This window comes from Drosophila teissieri, chromosome 2L (assembly GCF_016746235.2).
Source record: "Drosophila teissieri strain GT53w chromosome 2L, Prin_Dtei_1.1, whole genome shotgun sequence".
NCBI lineage: Eukaryota > Metazoa > Arthropoda > Insecta > Diptera > Drosophilidae > Drosophila > Drosophila teissieri.
This window is the reverse complement of record NC_053029.1, coordinates 5598457-5619801: the sequence shown is the minus strand read 5'-3', so window position 1 is coordinate 5619801 and position 21345 is coordinate 5598457. Positions and strand designations below refer to the sequence as shown.

The following is a 21345-nucleotide window of genomic DNA, read 5'->3' as shown; positions in this document are numbered from 1 at the left end:
AACCAGCTTACAAGCCATACTTTTGTAACTTTTCTTGAAATACAAAGCAGATTTAAGATTTTTTGGTAGTTTGGCGACTTTTACTTTAGGTATTTTGCAGCACTGGAAGTCCGCCAGTTTTCCGACGCTTTGTTAAACCGCGCCATTTTCAGACCAGAATTCTGCAAGTAAGGTGACAAAGGCACAGACTTTTGACCCAGTCATAAAATAACTCAATCTGCTCCAGATGCCATCAACCGATTTCGACGACATTCCAGCTGCCAAGAAGATGAAGATCGACACGTGCGTCCTGCGATTCGCCAAGCTCACCGAGAAGGCTTTGGAGCCGGTGAGGGGATCCGCCAAAGCGGCGGGAGTTGATCTGCGCAGCGCCTACGACGTGGTGGTGCCGGCCCGAGGAAAGGCCATCGTCAAGACCGACCTGCAAGTGCAGGTGCCGGAGGGCTCCTACGGCCGGGTGGCCCCACGATCCGGACTGGCCGTGAAGAACTTCATCGATGTGGGCGCCGGTGTGGTGGATGAGGATTATCGCGGCAATCTTGGCGTCGTCCTGTTCAATCACTCCGATGAAGATTTCGAGGTGAAGCACGGCGACCGCATCGCCCAGTTCATTTGCGAGCGCATCTTCTATCCGCAACTGGTGATGGTGGACAAGCTGGAGGACACCGAGCGCGGCGAGGCAGGATTTGGTTCCACGGGAGTCAAGGATCTGCCGGCAGCCAAGGCGCAGAACGGCAACGGAGAGAAGGCTGCCGAACCGGAGGGAGCTGCTCCCGCTCCTGTTGCCACGTAAACGAGGAACCTTTGCCGTATTAAGCACATCGCACCTCGGCCCATTACTTCCAAGGCCATTCATGCTCATTGTCAAAGAGTTTCATTCTGTATGCTTAAGAGAAAAATGTTAATCTATATGTATTTGTTTATCTAATAAAAACCGCGGATGTACGAATATAATTGTCGATTGGCTGATTGGTGGTGATCACCGGATAAGAAGCATTGCATACTTATCGTATGTTAAGTCTACAAGTCTTCTAAAGTTATCCATTGAGCAAATTCCTAGAAGTATGCAACATTTCTGGTTTGATAGATGATTGTAATAGAGAAAGTTATATCCTTTGAATAGTTTTTTAATGAATTGCTCTTATAACTTTAATTATAACTTTTGCATTGGGATAATTGTATTTAGCTTGCATACTAAAACGCACGGTTGAACTTTAACTAATTCATAAAATACTTAATTAAATATGTAAATTCATCACTATTTTAAGGAAATTCACTTTTTGGCTTTGGCAAATGTACATCTGTAACTTGTGTTGCATAGCTAAGTAGGCATGAAGACTTGAGTAAGGTTAAAACTTGGTGCTAATCATATTCTACTAGCTAGAAGTACTGGCAACAGGTACACATACCAACCTTTCAGAGGTTCATAAAAAAGGAGTTGCTGCACAGAAGTCGGGCAATTATGTTTCTGCAAGAAAGAGCCGACTTGGCTTATGGGCTTTCTAGAGGCTAGGGATACTTGAACCGGACAGGCGCAGTGAGTTATGACCGAGTAATGAGAGCCAAGAAGCGCCAACCGCCTCGGCCAACCGGCGATGGCCCACAATATCAGTTCGCGTGTCTCAAGTGCATTGCTGCACAATTTACGCGGCCGATTTTAATAAATTCAATGACTCCAATTTGTAATTAGACGCTGGAAGGTGCGCTGCGTGCTTTTAATTGTTTTGCAGCCATCCTTGGTTGCCTTTTGGCGCAACGGTTCCGCTTGACCCGCGACGCATCGAGCGCTCCGGAGGTCAGCCGCGTGCCCATAACGCCCCACTTGGAGGCGTCCGCCGCCCAACGATCTGCACTGTGCAACATCCATCCATTCATCCAACCAACCAACCAACTTGCAGCGAGAGTCGCCTTTGTGTGTTGTATGATAACTGGTATAATTTATTTGCTTCAGCTTGTGAAAAATAGCTATAGTTCATTAAATGTATAAAGTAAATCAAGTTCATTCTCATGCCTATTTTGTAGAAATATGCTTCTGTTTCTTTAAGTTCATCATTGCATACGGCCTAGGTGTTAGAAGATGTTTTTGTGTGTCTCTTTCTAAATGACTTACAACTAATTAAATAAACAATATGTACAATGGAGCTATAAAATACGTTTTCTATTTGCTTGTTTCGTGTTGTTTTTTTTGTTTTTTAATCTTTTTATCATTTGTGTATAGTGTGTTTTTGTGTGTGTTTCAAGTCTTGGAGCTCTTAAATGGATGCATAGTTCTAAAAGTTGAATTTCGAATTCCTCTGTGCATGGCCGCAGAAAAAGTAAACATAAATTAATAAAATTTGAACAAAGCAATTGGGGGAAGGGCGGGGGTTCAACAATTCTGCCGTATCGTAGGATATATAGGTTAAAATAAATAGCCTTTTACTTCGATGTGCAAAACAATAAAATTGAATTTTTAAGTTTGCTTCACATTTTGCGGAATTCTATTAAATATACATTTACTGACTAGCAGTTAAAAACGAAAAAAGTCATAGAAATAAATAAAATCAATGCAAATTTGCGCTTTGCACTTAAGTACGTAAACGAAAACTCTCTCATTAAATTGACTAATAAATTGATTAATGTTATACAAATATGATTTGTTTCTGTGTTTGTGTGTGTGTGTGTGTGTTTGCAAATGGAAGACTTTGCGATTATTGTTGTTTCTCACTTAAAGTTTACAACTTTAGCTAGCCATTAAATTACATATTTATCGTTTAATTTATACAATAGGTATTCTCTCCGAATCCTACATGTCTGTCTGTCTGTCTATTTGTTATTCTCTTAATTTCTCTTCTTAATTGTTGAAAGCTCATTTGGTACAGCATTTTAGCAGGTGAAATGCAATTTAATTAGCATAAATACATAAATACGTATGTATGTATGCATGTGGACCTGCTGCCGCCGGCGGAGCTGCAACATCGCTGCCCTGATTGCTGCTGCTGCTGTTGCTGTTGCTGCTACCGTTGCTGCCGCCATTGAAGATCTCCGACTTGATGCTGCAACTAGTTGTGGCCGATGCTGCTCCCGCTCCCGCTCCTGCTCCCGTTGCTACTGCTGCTGCTGCTCCTGGTGCTGCTGCTCCTACTGCGGCTGCCCCACCCGTTTGCAGTGCCAGCATTTGTTGCGCCTGCGCAACGCATGCAACACACGGACACGGCCCGCCCAATTTCTTCGCCAATATGGAGCGCAGCTTGAGAGCCGGCCCCAGCTTCATGCCCAGCGAGTTAACCAGGTGATCCTCGGTTAAGAGCGGCAGGCCAGTGCCATCGATGGACTGATCACGAAACGACTGCAACGAGAAGAGAGCCAAAGAGAAGAATTAGTGGGGTGTCTTCGGAAGAGTCGGCGGCAGATTTATGGTGGCCATGGCCACACTTGCATAGTGGTTCGTGGTTAGCAAAATAAGTAGTATAATTGAATTCCTTTTTTAAATTTTCCTGCATATGAGTTTTTGTTACCTTTGCAACGTTTATAACAAATATTTAGCTACATATGAAATCTTTTCTTTGTTTAAAAAATGAACTAATATATCATCTGAATATAAGACTTCGGCTATTATATGATTTATTATTTTCTTATACTGATTCATGCATATTTATGAAATGACTTCATCCTCTTGATCCACTGTGCGATCCAGCAAGTCGTGGGCACAGGGCATCTACAGGATGCATTCTGTTCTCTGTGTGCGTGTGTCTGTGAACTTGTGATTAATGCGCGGCTTTTAAAATTGTTAATGAAAAACGATTTTAGCCAAAGCTGCCTGACTTGGCTGCCGCACTCGCTGCAGTAGCATTTTCATATTTGCAACGCACGATCGATCGAAAGTGGGCAGAGAGTGGGCACCCCATTTAACCCCCCATTCCCCCCTCCTTCGGCTTTTCCTCCGAGCTGATCCCCACTGACACGCCCCCTGCTGCTGCTGCTGCTGATGCTGTTGCTGTTGCTGCTGCAAACTCCCCTTTGGGCAAAACGAAGCTCGCGCCACATGAGATTTCTATTATAGATTGGCCCTGATTGAATTCCACGTAGCTCTCTTCAACTGGGGGCCAACCTGTTTCCGCGGCAGCTGCTGCTGCTGCCGCTGCTTCTGCTGCTGGTGCTGCACTGCAGCAACATGGACTAACAACTGCCACTGTTTTTCTGCTCCCCAGCATATGCCCCCCGCCTTGCTGTGCCCCCCTTACTGCGTTGGACACGCCTTTATCGGACTGCCCCCTTTTAATGGGCGAGAGCAGCCACGGCTACAGTAAAATCGATTCGATTCCGGGCAACGGCGGTCATCTCTATATATAAGGGAGGGTCGGACAGCCCGGGCAGCTCAGCGTTGCAGCGATGTGGCGGATGCGGATGCGGCTACTCACTGGCTACCTGGTCCTGCTGGCCCTCGGCCATCTGCCGGAGCATGGCGCTCTGGGCCAGAAGTACTACATGAACTTTGCCTTCAACAACAATAATCCGGACGGCGAAGGAGGCACCGGCGCCGATGGTGGCGCTCCTGGTGGTGGTGCCGGTGGTACCGGTGGTGCACCCAGTGACTCCCATCATTCACAAGAAGGTGACGGTGGTGCTGCGACGGATAATCCAAATGACGACCACGCCACATCTGCTGATAATAGTGGGGCTACCGATGGCGATGCCGATGCCGATGGTAAGAAAGATGGTGAAGGCGGTGGCAGTGGAGGCGATGGCAAAAGCGATTCCAAAGACTCGAGCGGAGACAGTGCTGCCACGCCGGCGAATGGTCATGACGATGATAACGATGACAGCGACAGCAAGGACGCCAAGGATCGCCACTCGAAGGAGGATGCCGCAGGGGAGGGGAAGCGCACCGATCACAGCCACCACAGTAGCTACGAGATCAGCATCGATGACAGCTTTGGCGGCCGGTACGTGCGCTCCATCTACGAGAGCAGCGAGAGCCACGGACACTCCGGCAGCAATGCCGGCTCCAATCAGCGGGACAGCGGAGCCCGCGATAGCAGCCAGGAGACCCAGACCGCCAAGGAAGTGGCCAGTGAAGCCCCGGCTCCACGGGCAGCTCGCGTCGCTGGCAACGTGCCGGATGGGCCCGAGACTGGAGCCAAGGAGGATGACTACGAGGAAATGTAACACCACCGGGAGATCTGACCGTAAGTCTTTGGTCGTGGGTAAAAAACGATCAACTGTAACTATGTCCTTGTCCTCTTCTCTCGCAGTCAGGTTCGCACGAGGGACTTTGGAAGGACGCAGCCACTTCAATTGATTTTATCATTAAAATGACAATAAAACTTAAATACCACAACTGTTTTTTTAATGAGTTGAAAGTGGAAAAGTGGGGTTATAGTTAAGGAAGCTTAAATCAACTTTTAGCTTGTAAACGACAAAATAATAGAGTCTTATTAAATTGAATGAATATGTACTTTTACATTGATTGTAAAGGAGTTTTTTTGAAGTAGTTTTTAATGTTAAGGTATATTCAAAACACCAGAAATCAAAATCTAAGGACCTGTTTACTAGGATTTGTTTGAAATAAAACGCCTAAAATAAAATTTGATTGCCGTTCATTTAAACGAGATAAAGAGAAAATTAGTGAGTTGAAGATTAATATAATTGAAATTTGTTGAAAAGTTCAGAGTTATGTTGAAGGTATTTATTTTATTATTAATATTCATAGACTCAAATTTCTTTATTTAAATTACATGCTATTTCACTGGAACTGTGACATCAATTTTAGGTGCCACCGGCAAAGTATCCAAGTTGTGTGCATCGAATCTAATGGCAATCAGGCAAATCAGTCCACACATTAAAAAGCAGTATCTAACTAAATTATTTAACAAGGTTAGTCACGAGCCAACAGAGCGAGGGTATATAGGGAACCCAGCTACCATATAGCAACCTTCACTTCAGTGCCGGTCAAGCTGTAGAGCGTAGCTATGCTGACCTCCTGCCTGTGGACTACTCTGCCGTGGATTGTCCTGGGCCAGACGTACTACATGAGCTTTATCTTCAACAACTATGGGTCCTCCCGAATAAGTGCGCCTCAACTGGGATTCAATGGTACAGCACAAGAGCCCATTGAGGGGGGAAATCTGAAGACCAGCACGGCGGAACATTCGGGCGAGGAAGAAACTCTGGAGGTCAGCTCATTGGAGCATTCACGGGAGTCCAAAAAGAACTCAAACAAGTACAAGGGAATGGAAACACTGGAGTTGAGTTCGGAGGATCATTCGCGGAAGAAGAGCGATGCCAAGAAACCAAGCGTCGAAGACAAGGACTCAGGTGATTCGAGTGGGACGATGATCTGGACCAGTACTCCAAAGGCAAAAGCTACAACACAGAGAAAAACCAAGGCCACAACAAATGAAACTCCCGAAGTGCCCACTGAAATCACCACAGAATCCACAAAGGCCACTGCAATCGATAGAGAACAGTCACCTCCTGACGAAACTTACACGGAAAGCACCAAGGAAAAGTTTACAGATCAACCGGAAATCGGATCAGTCGGAAAAGAAGAACCAGATTCCAAGCTACCAATAAATACCTTAAGAAGCTGGGAGCCGGTAACACCACATCCTCCCTCGTTCTTCGATTACCCAGAGGCCACCTGTAGCGAGGACATGGATCTGCACGAGGTATTTGGCATTAGGCTCGAACGAGACCGGGGTTTGCCCACCAAGATCTTGTGCAACTTCCAGAACAGCTGGGGAGGTCCTTGGCTGCTAATGACGCGGATAGAGCTCCCCGTTCGTATTCACATGCGTCACTGGTTCTTGGGCTATCTCACTCCAGACTACAAGGATATGAACATCAATTTTCTTGCCCTGGCCCATATCATGAACTCCATGCGCACAGCCATGTTGATCCTTGGCCAGGATAAGGACAACAAGTTGGTGTATAATCTGTACGATGATGTGGTCATCTCGGCATTCAATGATCTGTTCATGATGCGAAAAGCCGAATTGGTGGAGGCCAATACGACGGAGTTGCTCTTTGTGTCCGTGGGCAAGGTACTGAGTTCGTATGCGGGCCGCAATCGGTCGTGTCCTTTGCAGGTTCTTGGCAGCTGGTGGGGTCACCATTCCATACAGCATATGTACCAGGGATTCTTATGGTGAGGATTGGAGTTCTAACTAATAACTTATAACAAATAAATCATATTTTCCAGCGTCTTTCCCAAGGATCACAGCATATCCAAGCCCGGCTATGTGGCCATTTTCATAAAACCCAGCCTATTCCCAGCGAATCACACTGCTCTCTACAATCAGCCCATATCGACACGACGTCCCTGGTCGAGCAACTACAATACTAAGATATTGAATGAAACAGATACAAATTCGAAGGCGTTTAAAAAAGAACAACAATTGGATTGGGAACGCAACAAGATGGCTGTGCAAAAGGAGCTGGATCGTCGGGCCAGGATCTTTGGAGCTATCGACAGGCTGAGGATGGAGGAGGCCCAGCGGCACAGGGGGCGGTAGCATAGGCAGGGGGTCATAGGGGTCATATAGGGTCAAAAACTAGGGAGGTGTCATCTCCAGTACTCAAGGCAGAGAAAAGTAGATACAATTTGGTAATTATTAAGTACTACTCATTAGATTAAGCTGACGAGTGTAAATACAAGTTCAAGCTGTGTTTGCGTTTTATTTTAGTTTTTAGCGCTGTAAATACATTACTATTATTATTCTTAGTTATCATATTCAGTGACAGAGCTACAGTTTGTTAACCTTCTGCAACTTTTTTTTAATTAAGTATAATTCTATACGTATCCTTGCCACAAAGCGTTGGTCGAACGCTCAAGAAGTTCTAACGAGCTAAAACGAGGCAAAGACGAGAAACCGGAATTGTGCTTTACTCCTATGGCCAGCTCTTAGACTCTGTCATAATTTGCTCGGACAAGTATAGCTACATAAAAAATTGAGGGGGAACGGGAGGAGGAGAGGCTTTGATTTGGGTGGCTCTGTGGTCATGGTTATGGTTAGCCAAGTGCATTCTAAATTCTGTGCCAATAATTGACAGAGCCAACAATAGCAGCAACAACAAGCTGGCATTAACTAGAGCCAGGAAATGGCCAGAAAGCCAGCAAGCCAGAAAAAAGAACAGCACAACTTGGCCATAACAATACGGGGCCAAAAACAGATTTGAATTGTGGGTCTCTCAGGCTCTCGGCTCTCGGCTCTTGACTTTGAACTCCTTGCGAGCAAAAAAAAGTAGTCATCTAAGCGTATACATCTACTATCTACTACTAATCTCTTAGTTATCACATCATTCAAGTGACAGAGCGGCTACCAGCTTTGTTAACCTTCTGCAACCTTTTCTTTTAAATTAAGTATACATTGCTATACGTATCCCTTGCCCACAAAGCGTTGGTCGAACGCTCAAGAAGAAGTCTCTAAACGAGCTAAAAACGAGGCAAAGACCGAGAACCAACCGGAAATTGGTGGCTTTTACTCCTATGGCCAGCTCTTAGACTCTGTCATAATTTTGCTCGGACATAGTATAGCTACATAAAAAAAATTGAGGGGGGAATCGGGAGGAGGAGAGGCTTTGATTTGGGTGGCTCTGTGGTCATGGTTATGGTTAGCCAAGTGCATTCTAAATTCTGTGCCAATAATTGACAGAGCCAACAATAGCAGCAACAACAAGCTGGCATTAACTAGAGCCCAGGAAATGGCCAGAAAGCCAGCAAGCCAGAAAAAAGAACAGCACAACTTGGCCATAACAATACGGGGCCAAAAACAGATTTGAATTGTGGGTCTCTCAGGCTCTCGGCTCTCGGCTCTTGACTTTGAACTCCTTGCGAGCAAAAAAAAGTATATAAAAAAACAATAAAAACTAAGGGGCCGAGGCCATCTGCAGATCCATACACGCAATGTAATTGGACTCCAGGTCTCCGGTCTCCATTCGGTTGAAGGCAATTTAAGGCAACGCAGGCCGGCAGGGAAATGGGTGGAAAATATGGAAATATGCAAATCATTTGGCTGCATCAAACAAAAGACTTTGTTAGCGTTAGAAGACCCAGTTAAGTCTCATATTTTGTTGGCCAAAACACTGAGCGGTAATATTAATGAATGCAACAATGGTATTCTAAACTTTAATAGCTTTCGCAGCTCGTATCTATTTGATGGGCACAAAAGATCCAAGCTAATTTATTGAATATTTACATACATAAGTCCAAGAGTGTGCAAATATTTGCGATGGAAAAGAGTTCACTTGAGACACGCATGTCCACGCGACTCCACCCCAAAAAACACAAGTCCGAAATCAAAATCCAAATTCTTGGTCTTCAATCTAATTAAACTTTATAGTTCAAGTTTGGCTGTTTGGCTTTCTGTCTCGGAAAGGGAAGCGTTGGTGACCCACGTTGACCATGGACAGATGGTAAGATACCCGTATCAATGAATGTCCAAGATCAATTTGCATACGTAGCCGAATGATTCGTCAAAAGTTCGCTTCGTTTTGATTTTAGAGTCAAGCCCAAGCCAAAGAACTCGTAAATATTTTCTCGTTTTATACGACTTCAGCTTTGGCTCAGCTCAGCCGCTTCTTTCTTTAATAGAGCTATAAAGTTTAAGCCCAATAAAGTTATTTTGTTGCGCAATATTTACATAGAATTCAAGTGGGTTTCAATCATAAAGTAGGCACATAAAATTGGTTCTTGTTTGATTAAAATATTCGGATAGGAAAGACATATCAGATATACGTTATGCTAGAGAAGGACTATTGGATGATCGAGATGAGGCTTATAGAGAATGATGGTATATGTGAAATGTTGTTAATAAAATATTCCATTTATTGGTTAATCAAACGGAGGTTTAGTTCTAACATAAGCCAGAAAATAACTTTTAATGGAAATGGGGAATTCAATTAATATTGATTGTAGTAATTGAGTATTTTTTTAAATTTCCTGGTCTTAGCGATATTCCAGTCACGCACCCATCACCAATATGCATATAAATGGATCCAAATTGAATGAACGAGCATCTTGGGATAATCTCAAGCTCTGGAATTTTAGTTGCTTGCAAAATAAATTAATAGCAGGGTCAGCGTATGGCGCGTCAAATGTGAAACGTGCCAGGTCTTCATCCGCGTCCTCCATCTCCAACTCCAACTCTCCTTTTACTGAGCCCCAAAAAGTAAAGCCCCGAAAAACCCGAATCCCGCATCCCGAATCCGACGACTTTTTGCCCAAAAGACACATCACACTAATAAGCAGCTACAAAAGTGCTTCTGGCTGCTTCTGGTCACCCAGCGGACGATCTTTTCGACCCTCCCCCCCGACCGCCTCAATTTTGTTCACTGCCCGCCAAATACATTTTAATTTGAAGAGCCGACAGTGCAGCGCAAAAATGAATTCTACCCCGGGTTGAAAGGGGGGCCCTCTGCTCCCTGCCCAATTGTATTTTCTGGGCTCAATTTAGTTGTACGGATTTTGACCTGCTTAACCCTAAAGCCAGGCTATCCAACCAACCAGCCAAATCAGCCATCCAAACAACCAAGCCGGGCAGCAAATGGTGGAGCAGCTGAAGTGGAGGAAGGAAGGATGGCGGGGAGTGGAGGGGATGACAAGAAGCGAAGACAACAATTTGAATTCTAAATTGAACAGCTTTTTGTGCTACCTATGCCCGGGAGCTCGCCCAGCCGCCAGTTGAGTGGTGCGCTGATCGCAGAACGTGGGCCGACCTGCTGCCAACTTGCAGAGGTTGAAGCTGTTGTTTCTTTGGCTTTGCCAGAAATCCAAAGTCGAGGCTTTTGGCTGGGGAGTGGGGCTAAAACTGAGACTGCGACTGAGCCCCACCGTCAATTGCGCCCAACTACCTACTCATTGTAATTCTTCATGTCTGGCCACGTCCCAAGCCAGGCCAGACCGGGCCGGGCCAAAAGCAAAAGCGTACCGAAAGAGCTGGCCAAGAATCAGAGTCAGTCCAGAAACGGCGACCTGATTGCCGGCAGTGCCAGTGCCAGCAAGTACCCAGTTCCAGTTGCCCATCAGCAACCTTTGGCTCAGTTCGCTCGTATCGGTGGCTGCTCGCCTCAAGCCAGCGAAAGAAGTGACATTGCAAAGGGGTGTGCTGGACTAGGAGTTACCGCCTAATATTTAGGTTGAGTTTTGCAAGCGGAAACTGAAGCTTTTTGTAGACTTAAACTGCTTACTATGTGTATTTTTATATAGCACGTTTTCGATATCTTCGCTTACTATTTACGTTTTTTCTAACCTTTGACTACCATTAAAATATCAACTAAGCTGAAATAAAAATTGAAAGCAGAATGATAAAAATAGAAACAACAAACGTTTTCTAATAGAGCTTACATTATATGTGAATGTATATAAACTTATTTCACATTGGTTTTTCAATGTGAACGTAGCAAACGCCTCAGTTAAGTGGTTCTGTAATTTAAACACCTATAAATTCGATCATAAATCGTATTACTAACTACTTGTCGGCATTACAGGGTATCGAGAAGTTGACTTGTTGGCTCAGCATCGGGGCTACACTTCACTTGTGTCTTTGGCTTTGATTTTGGTACCGAGTATTTAATGATATTTTACTCTTTTTTTTTTTTATTCAGCCCAGCAAACCAACAATTACGCTTAATGCCAAACATCCTCTGCCAGCCAACTGTTTGGCTGCCCCAACTCCAAATCCAACTCCAGATCCAGCTCCAGCTCCAACTACCAACTACCAAGTTCCAACTTCCAACTTCAAACCTCCAAGTTCCGAGCTGCCGAGTGCGGTGGCTGCGGTTTGATCTTGTTACGCATTCGAGGCACTCGCTCTCGACTACTAGGTGGCCCCGGTCTTTAGTCTTCAGTTTGGTGTTCTGGAATCCGTACTTTGTATTTCGTATTCTGGGATCTGGGATCTGGATCTGCAATCTGAGGTAGCATTTGATTGGCATGTAGAGCAGAACAGCCTCGACTACTAGCTATCTGTTTTTTTTTTAGCAGATAGTTGGTCATCGGAGATTGGTGAAGGGCAGTTGCTTTCCACTTTCCACCGAAAGTGTTGGAAATTGCCAGTCTAGTCTTTATCCTCTGATTGATTTGCCAGTTAACTATAGATCTTCGATCGAAAAGAACTGTATTCTATATCAATCACCAAACGGTTTCAGCAGCAACAGCGGAACCAAATTGCCCGCTTATTATTTAAATAATTTAATAAATTATTGAACACTCGCCCCCAGGCCAAGTAATGAACTCCGGCTCCGGTCCTCGACTTAGACAGATGTAATAAATAAGTTTTATTTTTATTTCACAGCTACTGCCGCTGGCAAACCAAAGAAGCGAACAGTGGGACAGTGGGCGAGTTGTGCAAATTGCTGATAGATCCATGGATAAGAGTGGTTTTTGGTGTGAGGTTTATGGTTGGGCTGCACTTTCAGGCTGTTTGATTAATGATGTAAACTTTAAAATGTTTAACAAAATATTTAAAAGGTTTTTTAAGATATAAATATAAAAGTCAACGAAAATAGCTAGGTCAAATTAAGTGAATAAGCAAGCGCAGTAAATTGAAATGCTGATTAACATTGGATGAAATTTATAAAATCACTTTCAGACTTTGTCCCACTGTGCACAATGGGGCCAGCACAGATATTACATCTTAAGGTCAAAATATTAGCAAATTTCATGTGACCCGCTCACCGAACAAAGCCTTTGGGGAGCCAAAGAAAAAAATGAAAATAAAGAAGGCCAGCCAATCCAATCCAATCCATTCAGGAGGGGGGATTGGGAATTCAGGAGAGGGATTGCAGGCCCAGAGGAGTTGGGGCTGTTAATTTCGCTGCAGAGCAGCGGTAGGCACATAATCAGTTTATTTGGTTGCATTGGTTACTCTTTCGGGCTCAGCGGTAGGAGCAGTAGGAGCAGGAGCCGAAGAAGCCCAAGAAGAAGCAAAAGTGCCCCGGGTTACACGCCAAAGATACAATTTTAGATTATATGGCCAACTGCGCGCATGCGCATAATAATAATGCATGCAACAAGACGAAGACGACGACGATGGCGATGGCGACGAGTAGCCAATTGCTGGCAAGGCTCAGGCAACTCCAATCCACTCCACTGCAAGCCGCTCATGACCAAAAGCCAGGTCGTCTTTGGGTTGGCTTCCTGTAGGGGCACAAAAAAGGCGTGCAAGTGGGTATAATCATCATCAGCTTTGATAACACACCACGAGCGACGTTGGCTGCAACGACCTGCCTGCGTCCGAGGTTTTTGAAGACCCGGGACCCCAAACCCCAGACCCAAGACCCTGGACCTCAGACCCCAGACCCCCAGACCCCAAACACCAGACCCACAGACCCGGCATGATCTGCTGCTTGGCATTTGACTTTCGGGCCGACTTCTCTGCTGTTTTACTTCTTTGTGTTTGGTTTTGTTTTTGTTTTCAGTTTGGTTTGGTTCGCTTTGGGTGCTTCCAGTCATGCGCTGGCTTCAGCTGCTTCAGCTGGGAGTCCGAGTCCGAGGCTTTGGTCCCGAGGTCTCTGGGGTCTCAATGGGGGCTGCTGCCTGAGTTTGCCGCTGCCTGCTGCCTGCTGACTGTCAGTTAAATGGCAGCTCTGTTGCCGTGGCCACCTTATAACCTCCGCCTTGTGCACATTTCATCTAACCTCTGCTCCAGTCCGGCATGCACAGTGGGACAAGGGTCAGCAAAAGGGCCAGGATGGGCAAATTATTATTCCGCCTATCTACTTTAAAATCCCACTGGCTTTAGACTGAGTTGTATATGTATAAGAAGGTTAGGTGCTTTAATTGAAAACCTTCTTCATATAACATTTCAAAAAGAGTCAGGGTAACTTTTGAGCAAAGTAAACAAAATCCATAATAAAATGAACCCTACTGTGCCACATAAAGCTCCCCTCGATTGCGATCATTTGCTTTCGTGCTGTGATTTCTGCCCCCAAACCCTCAAAAAAGAACCCAACTTTTCCTTCAGTTTAGATCCTGGTTCGGTTTGGTTCTGTTCTCTGCCATTTTTCTTCTAACTGCCACAGCAGGTCGAACTGGCTGGTTTCGAGTTCCAGGCCCAGCAGCAGCAACATCATCAAACAGACGACATCATTATCGTGCAACATTATCAAAAACGAGGGGAAAGACCAACGCGCCAAGAAACGCGAGGCAAGAAATTGCTTGTCTTTGGCCAATTTTTGTTCGTACATTTCGTAGGCGGCCGAAAAGTGGAAGCCAGCAAGAAAAACGCCAAGGAAAAAAGGGGAAGGGGCCCAAAGAAAAAAGGAAGCTCTGCGACCGGACCAATATATTGAAATATGGCGGTAAGCGGGCAATTTAAATGTGGGCCCCACAACGCTCCCCCCCGCCGCTGCACGGAATGTGGTTTTAAGTAATTCATGGATTAATGGTAGCATATTGGTCTTGTGGCCCGCGCTTGAGTTGGTGGAGTTGAAGGAGTCGGAGAGGTTGGAGGAGTTGGATGAGGAGGAGGAGGTTCCGTTGCCGCTGTCTCTTGAGTGAATGGTCGTGTCTGTGGCCGAGACCAAAACTGCTGTCTGTTTCTCTGGCTGCGGGGCCTTGGCCGTGGTAAGAGTAGGAGTTGCATGTTTAGCACGTGCCTTCGGTTCCTTTTGTTGCACACTGATGTTGCTGCTGCTGCTGTTGTTGCTGCTGCTCGTGTGCGGTAGTTGCTGCCGTTATGGTGCTGCTGCTGCGGCTGCTGCTGCTGCAGTTGTTGTTGCTGATAATGCGTTGCCCGCCAACGCCGCAAACTAGATTGTTACGTTTATAATCATTAGGCGAGTCGGTGATTTGTTTTCCTTTTCCTACATTCCTTTTTTCTACCCATTGATTCTTTGGGCTATGAAAGTTTTTGGTTTGTGCCACAAAGCACCGTTAATATGAGGTTGCTTTTCTGGGCAAAACGAACTGGAGGCTACTTTTTGGTAGCTAGAAACTTTGGAATTTCATAGGGAGTTGCTCCAGTTAAAAGCAATGAGTTTGTATGGTATAGCCATTTAATGTATATGTGGTTACTTTTAATAGAAAATAATCTTTGAAAGTAATATAAATATAGTTAAGACACATCTTGAAGATTTCTTTTGCATCACTGTCATTCGACTTAACCGAATATTAATTAAAATTTTTGTTTTTGGTATTTGGCACATAAAGCCTCGTCACACTTCCTGTAGAAATGAAGAAAAACCCCAACTCATTGGCCACATAACACATTTCGCCGCACTCACACGCGCACACACGGCACTCGAGAAACCAACAAATTGCATTTTAATGCAACTTTCCAAATCAATTTTCAGAAAACCAAACACGGCGACCGTGGTGCATTTCCCTTTGTAGTAAGAAGAGGCGAAGTGAGTACTAGAGGTAGATATGGCCAGAGGGATATATCGGGAACTTGGGTCTTGGGTCGCAGTTGGCCAAAAGAGTGCCTGGCCAAAAGGCCAATATAAAAATAAATAAAACTTAAGTCAGCCATGTGACAGTTATGGATGAGAAGGCTGCACACTCCACTCCACACCACTCCACTCCACTCTACTCCATGGCAAAACCGAGGGGAACACAACTCGAAAGTCAAGTTCCGGACTCGGAGACCCCGGCCTGAGCCAAAGTAACGAGTTGGCTGGGCGATAAAAAATCTAACTTTAATACGAATTAAGATAAACAAATAATGCGAAAGGGAACGGAATGGAATGGCGGTGTAGCGGGGCACCATCTAATCGAATGTTTGTAGTGGATGGCAATGGAGACCTCCAGGCCCAAGCTCAAGTGACAAGTGCGAGTCTAGCCGGGGGTTTTTGACATTTGCTGAATCTGAATCTGTATCTGAATCTGAGACTGCGACTGCGACGGCGACTGCAACTGCGACGAAGACGATGATGATGATGATGACTACGTGGATTCGCAGTCGCTGTTTGTGTTTACGCGAACGATGAAACCTTATGCCTAATAATAGGGTCGACTTTGAAATGCATACGAAACGGGGAGATACTGGTATACTGGTACTGGTACTGGTACTGCAAACATAGTTTGCCTCGCTTTTTTCTTGTTTTTTTCCTTTTTTTCTTTTGTCGGGGGCGTTAGCCACGGTGCAAAATGTAGAGCTACAGAGTTGATCTCCATGTTGCCGATGCTTGACATTTATGTGAACCCAGAGCAACAATAACACGTTGGTGTACCGCCAGACAGAACGACACGAAACCGATCCAAAACCAAAAAGCAAACCAAAAGAGATCCCAGCCAGAGCAATCGTCGTGGGCTAGAAGGCAAAGTCAACTCGCTCGAGTCATGAATCTTATGACGCCTACGTGTACTTTTGGCATTTGGCATGTCAAATACAATAAGTACTAGGGGAGCCCCAGTGCCAGAGATCACAGTACTGCGGAGTACTCTGTATATATCCCAAGATGGAGATGGAGACCCAGCGATGGAGCCTGGCGATGATTCTTGGGTTCAAATCTGCGTTGGCCGCTGCGTTGACTGTTCTTTGCTTTCTGACAGCTTCGATTTTTGGGGCCCAAACACGTTTTGGCAGCCAAGGGGAATATTCCGGGTCTGTCATTAACCGACAGAAACTAATTCGGTCCAAATAAGTTCAAGGCGGAATGCTGATAGATTGACAAGGCAAATGGGTTTGGAGATGTTTGCCCGGGTTCTTGCTACAATTGGCGAATTCGTCATCTTGGGTTTCTTGAGAAATTGGTAATGACTGGATTGTGAACTTTGTTTGTGGGGTTCAAGTTGTATACTCATTTACCCATGTTGTATAGCTAATCTGTAGATCTCAATTAAATCTAGCTATCTATAAAATGGTTAAGAGATGTGACACTACAACTAAAACACAACTTTGGCATTGCCCTCAAACAGGTAAAATAAAGTAGTTTGCCAAATACAAAAGTTTAGATTGTTGCCAAATACAAAAGCTTAGATTGTTGTCATTCGAACCGTCTAACGATTGGAATCCCACAAACTTCCACATCTGCTCCTGTGATCTGACATCTGACCATCTACAATTGATCGAATTTCTAACCTCCTCTTGGGTTTCCTCGCATTCCAGGCATCCAACCCACCTGCTACCTGCTCAGTGCACTTAATCAGCGAATAATTCATGACAAACTGTGGAATGGGGGGGTCGAAAAAGGGGGGAAGGGCTCCCTCCCGTAGCTCGTGTCTCGTGATCACGCATAGAAATTATTATTGTGCTTTAATATAGCCATAAATCTGAACATTTAAAATGCAGAAAATATCGCATCCTGCTGCGTTTGCCAAACCAGAACCAGAAAATGCCGAGGATCGCAAAAGTGGGCATTGGCTTGGGTTGGGTTGGCTCCAACTTATGACTTCATCTGCATTTTTATGGCGAATACCCTGGCGATAATAAACCCTGGCAGGGATCGCAAAAGCCACCCATGCGTGCTCCTAGGCAAAAAAAGGGAGGGGGTTCCCACTTGAAGGAGGAGTTCCACTGAGGCAATATCAATAACACTTGCAACTCTGTCCGTCGCCGTACGACTGCTGCAACATGATGCGACAACGTTGTTGTCGTCGGACAATGTCACTGAACCAGTTCTCAATGTCTTCATATAGATTTCCACGGCCTGCGAGAGTCAACCTCTGCACTAAATATTTACAACCTCCACAATATCTCAACGACCGACAACGACGACAACAAAAAAAAAACGACTGAAAAGTCTGAGAGCAAAAAAAAAAAAATAAAAAGGTAACAGAAACGAGGCTGGTCTTTTCTATCGCCTGGCCTGGCGGAACAAGTTCATGCAACTGCAGCAGCGGCAGCAGCAGCCGCTCCAGCTTCAGCACCACAAAAGGTGTTCAGGCGACCAAGACCAAGACCAAGTCCGAGCCCAAGACCAAGACCAGCCAAACATCGAAACATCCAACTACCAACGACCAGCGAGCAGTGTCGTTGTGGCCATAAATTCAATTGAATATTACGCCAATTGCCTTTTTGTCTATCGCCAACCTCGCGCGTCGGGGAGGAGTCAACATGACGGCCTCCAAACTGGTTCCATCATCATCATCAGTTTTCGCCCGATGTGTTGTATTTTAAGCAGATTTAGTTCATCTTTGAATGCACGCTAAGCCGCTTTCGGCGAGCTAATTAGACGACATTGAAGGCAGCCCCATCTCCATCTCCGCCAGCCTAATATGCATCAAAATGTGTCAACACCTGGACTGGAGCCGCGTTGTCCTGCCATTCCGACCGGCTTAATTGTTGGCTCTCGATCCTCGATCCAAGCATCGAACTGAACTGAACTGAACTGAACCTAGGCCATGTTTTCACTCCATTAACGCGTTGTGCAGTCGCCGCAGAAACAGAGTGCAGCCAGATCCTGAACTGGGTCTGGTAATGATGCCTGACGTTGACCGATCGTCGACCGCAAAAGCCAGTCGAAGCCATCGCCATCGCCATCGCCAAAAGCCGGGGGAAAAGCCAGATCCAGAGCAACAGCAACAGTAACAGCCAGTGCCAGAGCCAGAGCAAGAGCAAAAGCCGGCCCAGGCTGACCGAGCGATCAAAAGTCGTTCAACTTGCCGGAACTGGTCGTAAAGATCACCTGGCCAAGAGCTGCCTATGTGGAGCATTTTGATCTCGAACTTGGCCAACGCAGCTCGTACCTGGGCATCGGGAGTTGAAGTTGAAGTCAAGTCAAGTAAAGGCTGAGTCTCGCGTGGCACAATATTAATGGCCGCCAGAGAGTTCATGCCGGTCATGGTGGGTTCAAATTCCCAAAACATGGTTAATCTTCGACAGGAAGTCCACAACCACCAGAGTAACCAGAGTTTCATTGAGTAAATGAGAATTGAAACGCATTATTGGATTCCAAAAAGATCTACAAGGACTAGCGAGTTAAGAGATGTCATATAGAGATATAAAGCAACTAGGTTCAAAGAAAGATTGAATAGGAGTTTTCCAAAGAACCTTTAACATTTTCCTTGATTAATACCTTTGTAGCAGGGGGTATAGTTTAGTAGTTTACTTTCTAAGATCCGATTTATTTACCCCTGCCAGCTGGGCCATAAAACTCAATTAGCTGATGCAGAAAGGCTCCTTTCTCCATCGAATCTCCCTGCTTAATCAACTACAAGTGGGCTAAAAGGGAGAATGTTATGCTTGGTTCGGTTTGGTTGGCCTACCTGAACGTATTCGGCGCATATATCAATTCCGCCCACAAAGCCGCACACATCGTCCACGGACCAGGAGTTAACCTCCTCGCTCTGCGCCTGACATCGTCTTCGGGCCTTCCCAACTCCTGTTCCGGCTCCTACTCCTGCTCCTGCTCCTACTCCCGATCCCGCTGCAGCACTCTCTCCCGTTCCCGATGCGGTGCCTAGACCGGCGTTGGCGTTGCCAGAATTGATATCGTCGTGCTGGTCCAACGGTGGCGGGGATGGTGTGGACGTGGATGAGCCTGTGGTGGCTGTTGTTGCCGTGGTGGCCGTGGAGCTGGCACGACGCTCTGCCTTGAAGCGCTTGGCGGCCGGCGGCTGGGAGCTCAAATCCAATGGCGCCGCCGACGCAATTGAGGAGCCACCGCCGCCGTCACCGATGGGCGCCACCGTCGAGGAATCATTGGTGGAACGTGGACTAGACTGCCGCGAAGCGTGATGCGATTGCTGCTGCTGTTGCTGCTGCCGTTGATGTTGCTGCTGCTGCTGTTGTTGCTGTTGCAGCTGGGCCGAGTAGATCAGAGCGGGTGTAACAAATTGGGCTGCCTGATGCAGTGCGGCATTCAGGGTGGAACTGGAACGTGGCGTGCCCGCCGCACTCGCACTCGGCGACGAGGCATTCGAACCGGAGCGCTGCTGTTTGCTGCGCAGAATCTCCTGGATTTCGGCATCTTTCACAGCACGCGCCTGATCGGCATCGAGTTGCATGAAATGATACAGAAAAAAAAGAGAAGGGATTGAGTAAAACGGAAAATAGTTACTTGGAACAACGAAGCTAAGTGTAGGACTTCTAACTTTGCTGCTTAATAAAGTGATACAACCTACAAGCTGCAAAATACGTATCCCATTAAAGAGGATACCTTCCTATGATTTGGTTGGTCTCCAATGGAACCACTCACTACTCGTTAATGATACTCACCAGGGTCAGCAGTGCCTGGGTGCTGCTCATGTCTATCAGCGGCGGGAAAATGCCGGACGAGAAGGGCAGAAAGTTGGTCATAAACGGCGAAACACTCGCTGCTGCCACCACGGCGGCCATTTGGCTCTTGGCCTGCTCCGTGGGCGATGGAGCGTTGGGTGGTGGAGCCAGTTGCGACATGGACGAGCCACCACCAGTGGCTGCCGCACCACCCACACCTGCACCACCGGCCGCACTCACTTTGGCCTCCTTGGGCAGACTGACGGCACCACTGTTCGCCGCCGATGTGGAGAGCTTCTTGGCAGTGGATGTTGTGTTGCCGGCGGAGCTGCTGGCCGACTTGAGGGCGTTGCTTGGAGCAGAGTTTGTGCCTCCTGATCCGCCGCCTCCACCGCCTGCTCCTCCAGTGGCTGTTGTCGCAGAAGTGCTGCCGTCGTAGTAGGAATTGCGTCGAGTTGCATTATTGCTGCACGGAAAGAAAATGTTGCAAAAATTGGTTAATTATTCACAAACTTGGCAATTTAAACAAATACATTTTTAACAAGAATCCAAGCCATTTCTGTATTATTTCGATTATTAAAATAAGAATTATTAAAGCGAGTGTTTGGACCCTTTTCCGACATATTTAATTTGATTTTTTAAGAACGCTTTATCAGATAATATTCATCTTTATTTGTAACAGATGGTTAAACAATACTCCCGCATTTTTTCTCGTTGGGAATATTGCCTTTAAAGTAATAAAGATATTGCCAGGGGGACTGCAAACTCACTCATTGGGATTGGCATTGTTGTACTTGGCCGCCAGGCATCGCATAATGTCCGAATAGTTGCGGGTGGAGAAATCCGCGGCATTCGAGGCGGCACCACCTCCATCCGATTTGGCGGTGTTGCTGCTGCCGCTGATGTTGCTGCTGCTGTTGCTGTTGCTGCTGCGCAGTTGCTGCTGACTGGCAGCCTGTTGAATGCTATTTAGCAAATTCGTTGACAAATTGTGCAGCGGCATGTGTGTGGCTGCTGTTGCTGCTGTCGATGCCGATGATGATGATGCCGATGATGATGATGTGGTGGCTGCTGTTGCCATCGATGGGCCACTGGGCGGACTAAGACGTTGTTGCTGCTGGGACTGTTGTTGTTGCTGGTGGTTGGGTGAGACACCACCACCACCACCACCACCAGCACCACCGCCGGCACCACGATACGATGACGACGAGGGCGTGGCGCTGCGAGATCTATCAGTAGAAAAGGCAAACAGAAAAATGCC

General features: G+C 46.2%; 4 protein-coding genes across 6 annotated transcripts in view; 3 read left to right on the top strand and 1 right to left on the bottom strand.

The window, feature by feature from the left end:
• The first annotated feature begins 71 nt into the window (after positions 1–71).
• On the top strand, positions 72–954 carry LOC122626153 (deoxyuridine 5'-triphosphate nucleotidohydrolase). 2 transcript variants are annotated; one of them, XM_043806307.1, is made up of 2 exons: positions 72–167; positions 227–954. In XM_043806307.1, the coding sequence occupies exon 2, from the start codon at positions 227–229 to the stop codon at positions 791–793; it is 567 nt and encodes a 188-aa protein (XP_043662242.1). In that variant the 5' UTR covers positions 72–167; the 3' UTR covers positions 794–954. The 2 variants fall into 2 exon arrangements, with proteins under 2 accessions (XP_043662242.1, XP_043662243.1); XM_043806308.1 differs by having other exon boundaries at positions 93–172.
• Positions 955–1037: 83 nt separating this feature from the next.
• LOC122611885 (streptococcal hemagglutinin) overlaps positions 1038–21345 on the bottom strand; it is a 58414-nt gene continuing 38106 nt past the window's right edge. Inside the window, exons 4-8 of the mRNA XM_043785265.1 lie at positions 20855–21313; positions 20085–20550; positions 19133–19852; positions 2932–3328; positions 1038–1075 (exon numbers count right to left, since the gene is read on the bottom strand). Coding sequence (XP_043641200.1) covers positions 1038–1075; positions 2932–3328; positions 19133–19852; positions 20085–20550; positions 20855–21313 — 2080 coding nt within the window. The remainder of the gene's footprint in view (positions 1076–2931; positions 3329–19132; positions 19853–20084; positions 20551–20854; positions 21314–21345) is intronic.
• Positions 4363–5317, top strand: LOC122626609 (accessory gland protein Acp32CD). Of its 2 annotated transcripts, none has more exons than XM_043806938.1 (2): positions 4363–5168; positions 5239–5317. In XM_043806938.1, exon 1 carries the CDS (start codon positions 4372–4374, stop codon positions 5146–5148), a length of 777 nt encoding a protein of 258 aa, XP_043662873.1. In that variant the 5' UTR covers positions 4363–4371; the 3' UTR covers positions 5149–5168; positions 5239–5317. The 2 variants fall into 2 exon arrangements, with proteins under 2 accessions (XP_043662873.1, XP_043662865.1); XM_043806930.1 differs by having other exon boundaries at positions 5235–5317.
• Positions 5939–7550, top strand: LOC122626599. The gene is made up of 2 exons (XM_043806920.1): positions 5939–7129; positions 7184–7550. Exons 1-2 carry the CDS (start codon positions 5952–5954, stop codon positions 7494–7496), a joined length of 1491 nt encoding a protein of 496 aa, XP_043662855.1. The 5' UTR covers positions 5939–5951; the 3' UTR covers positions 7497–7550.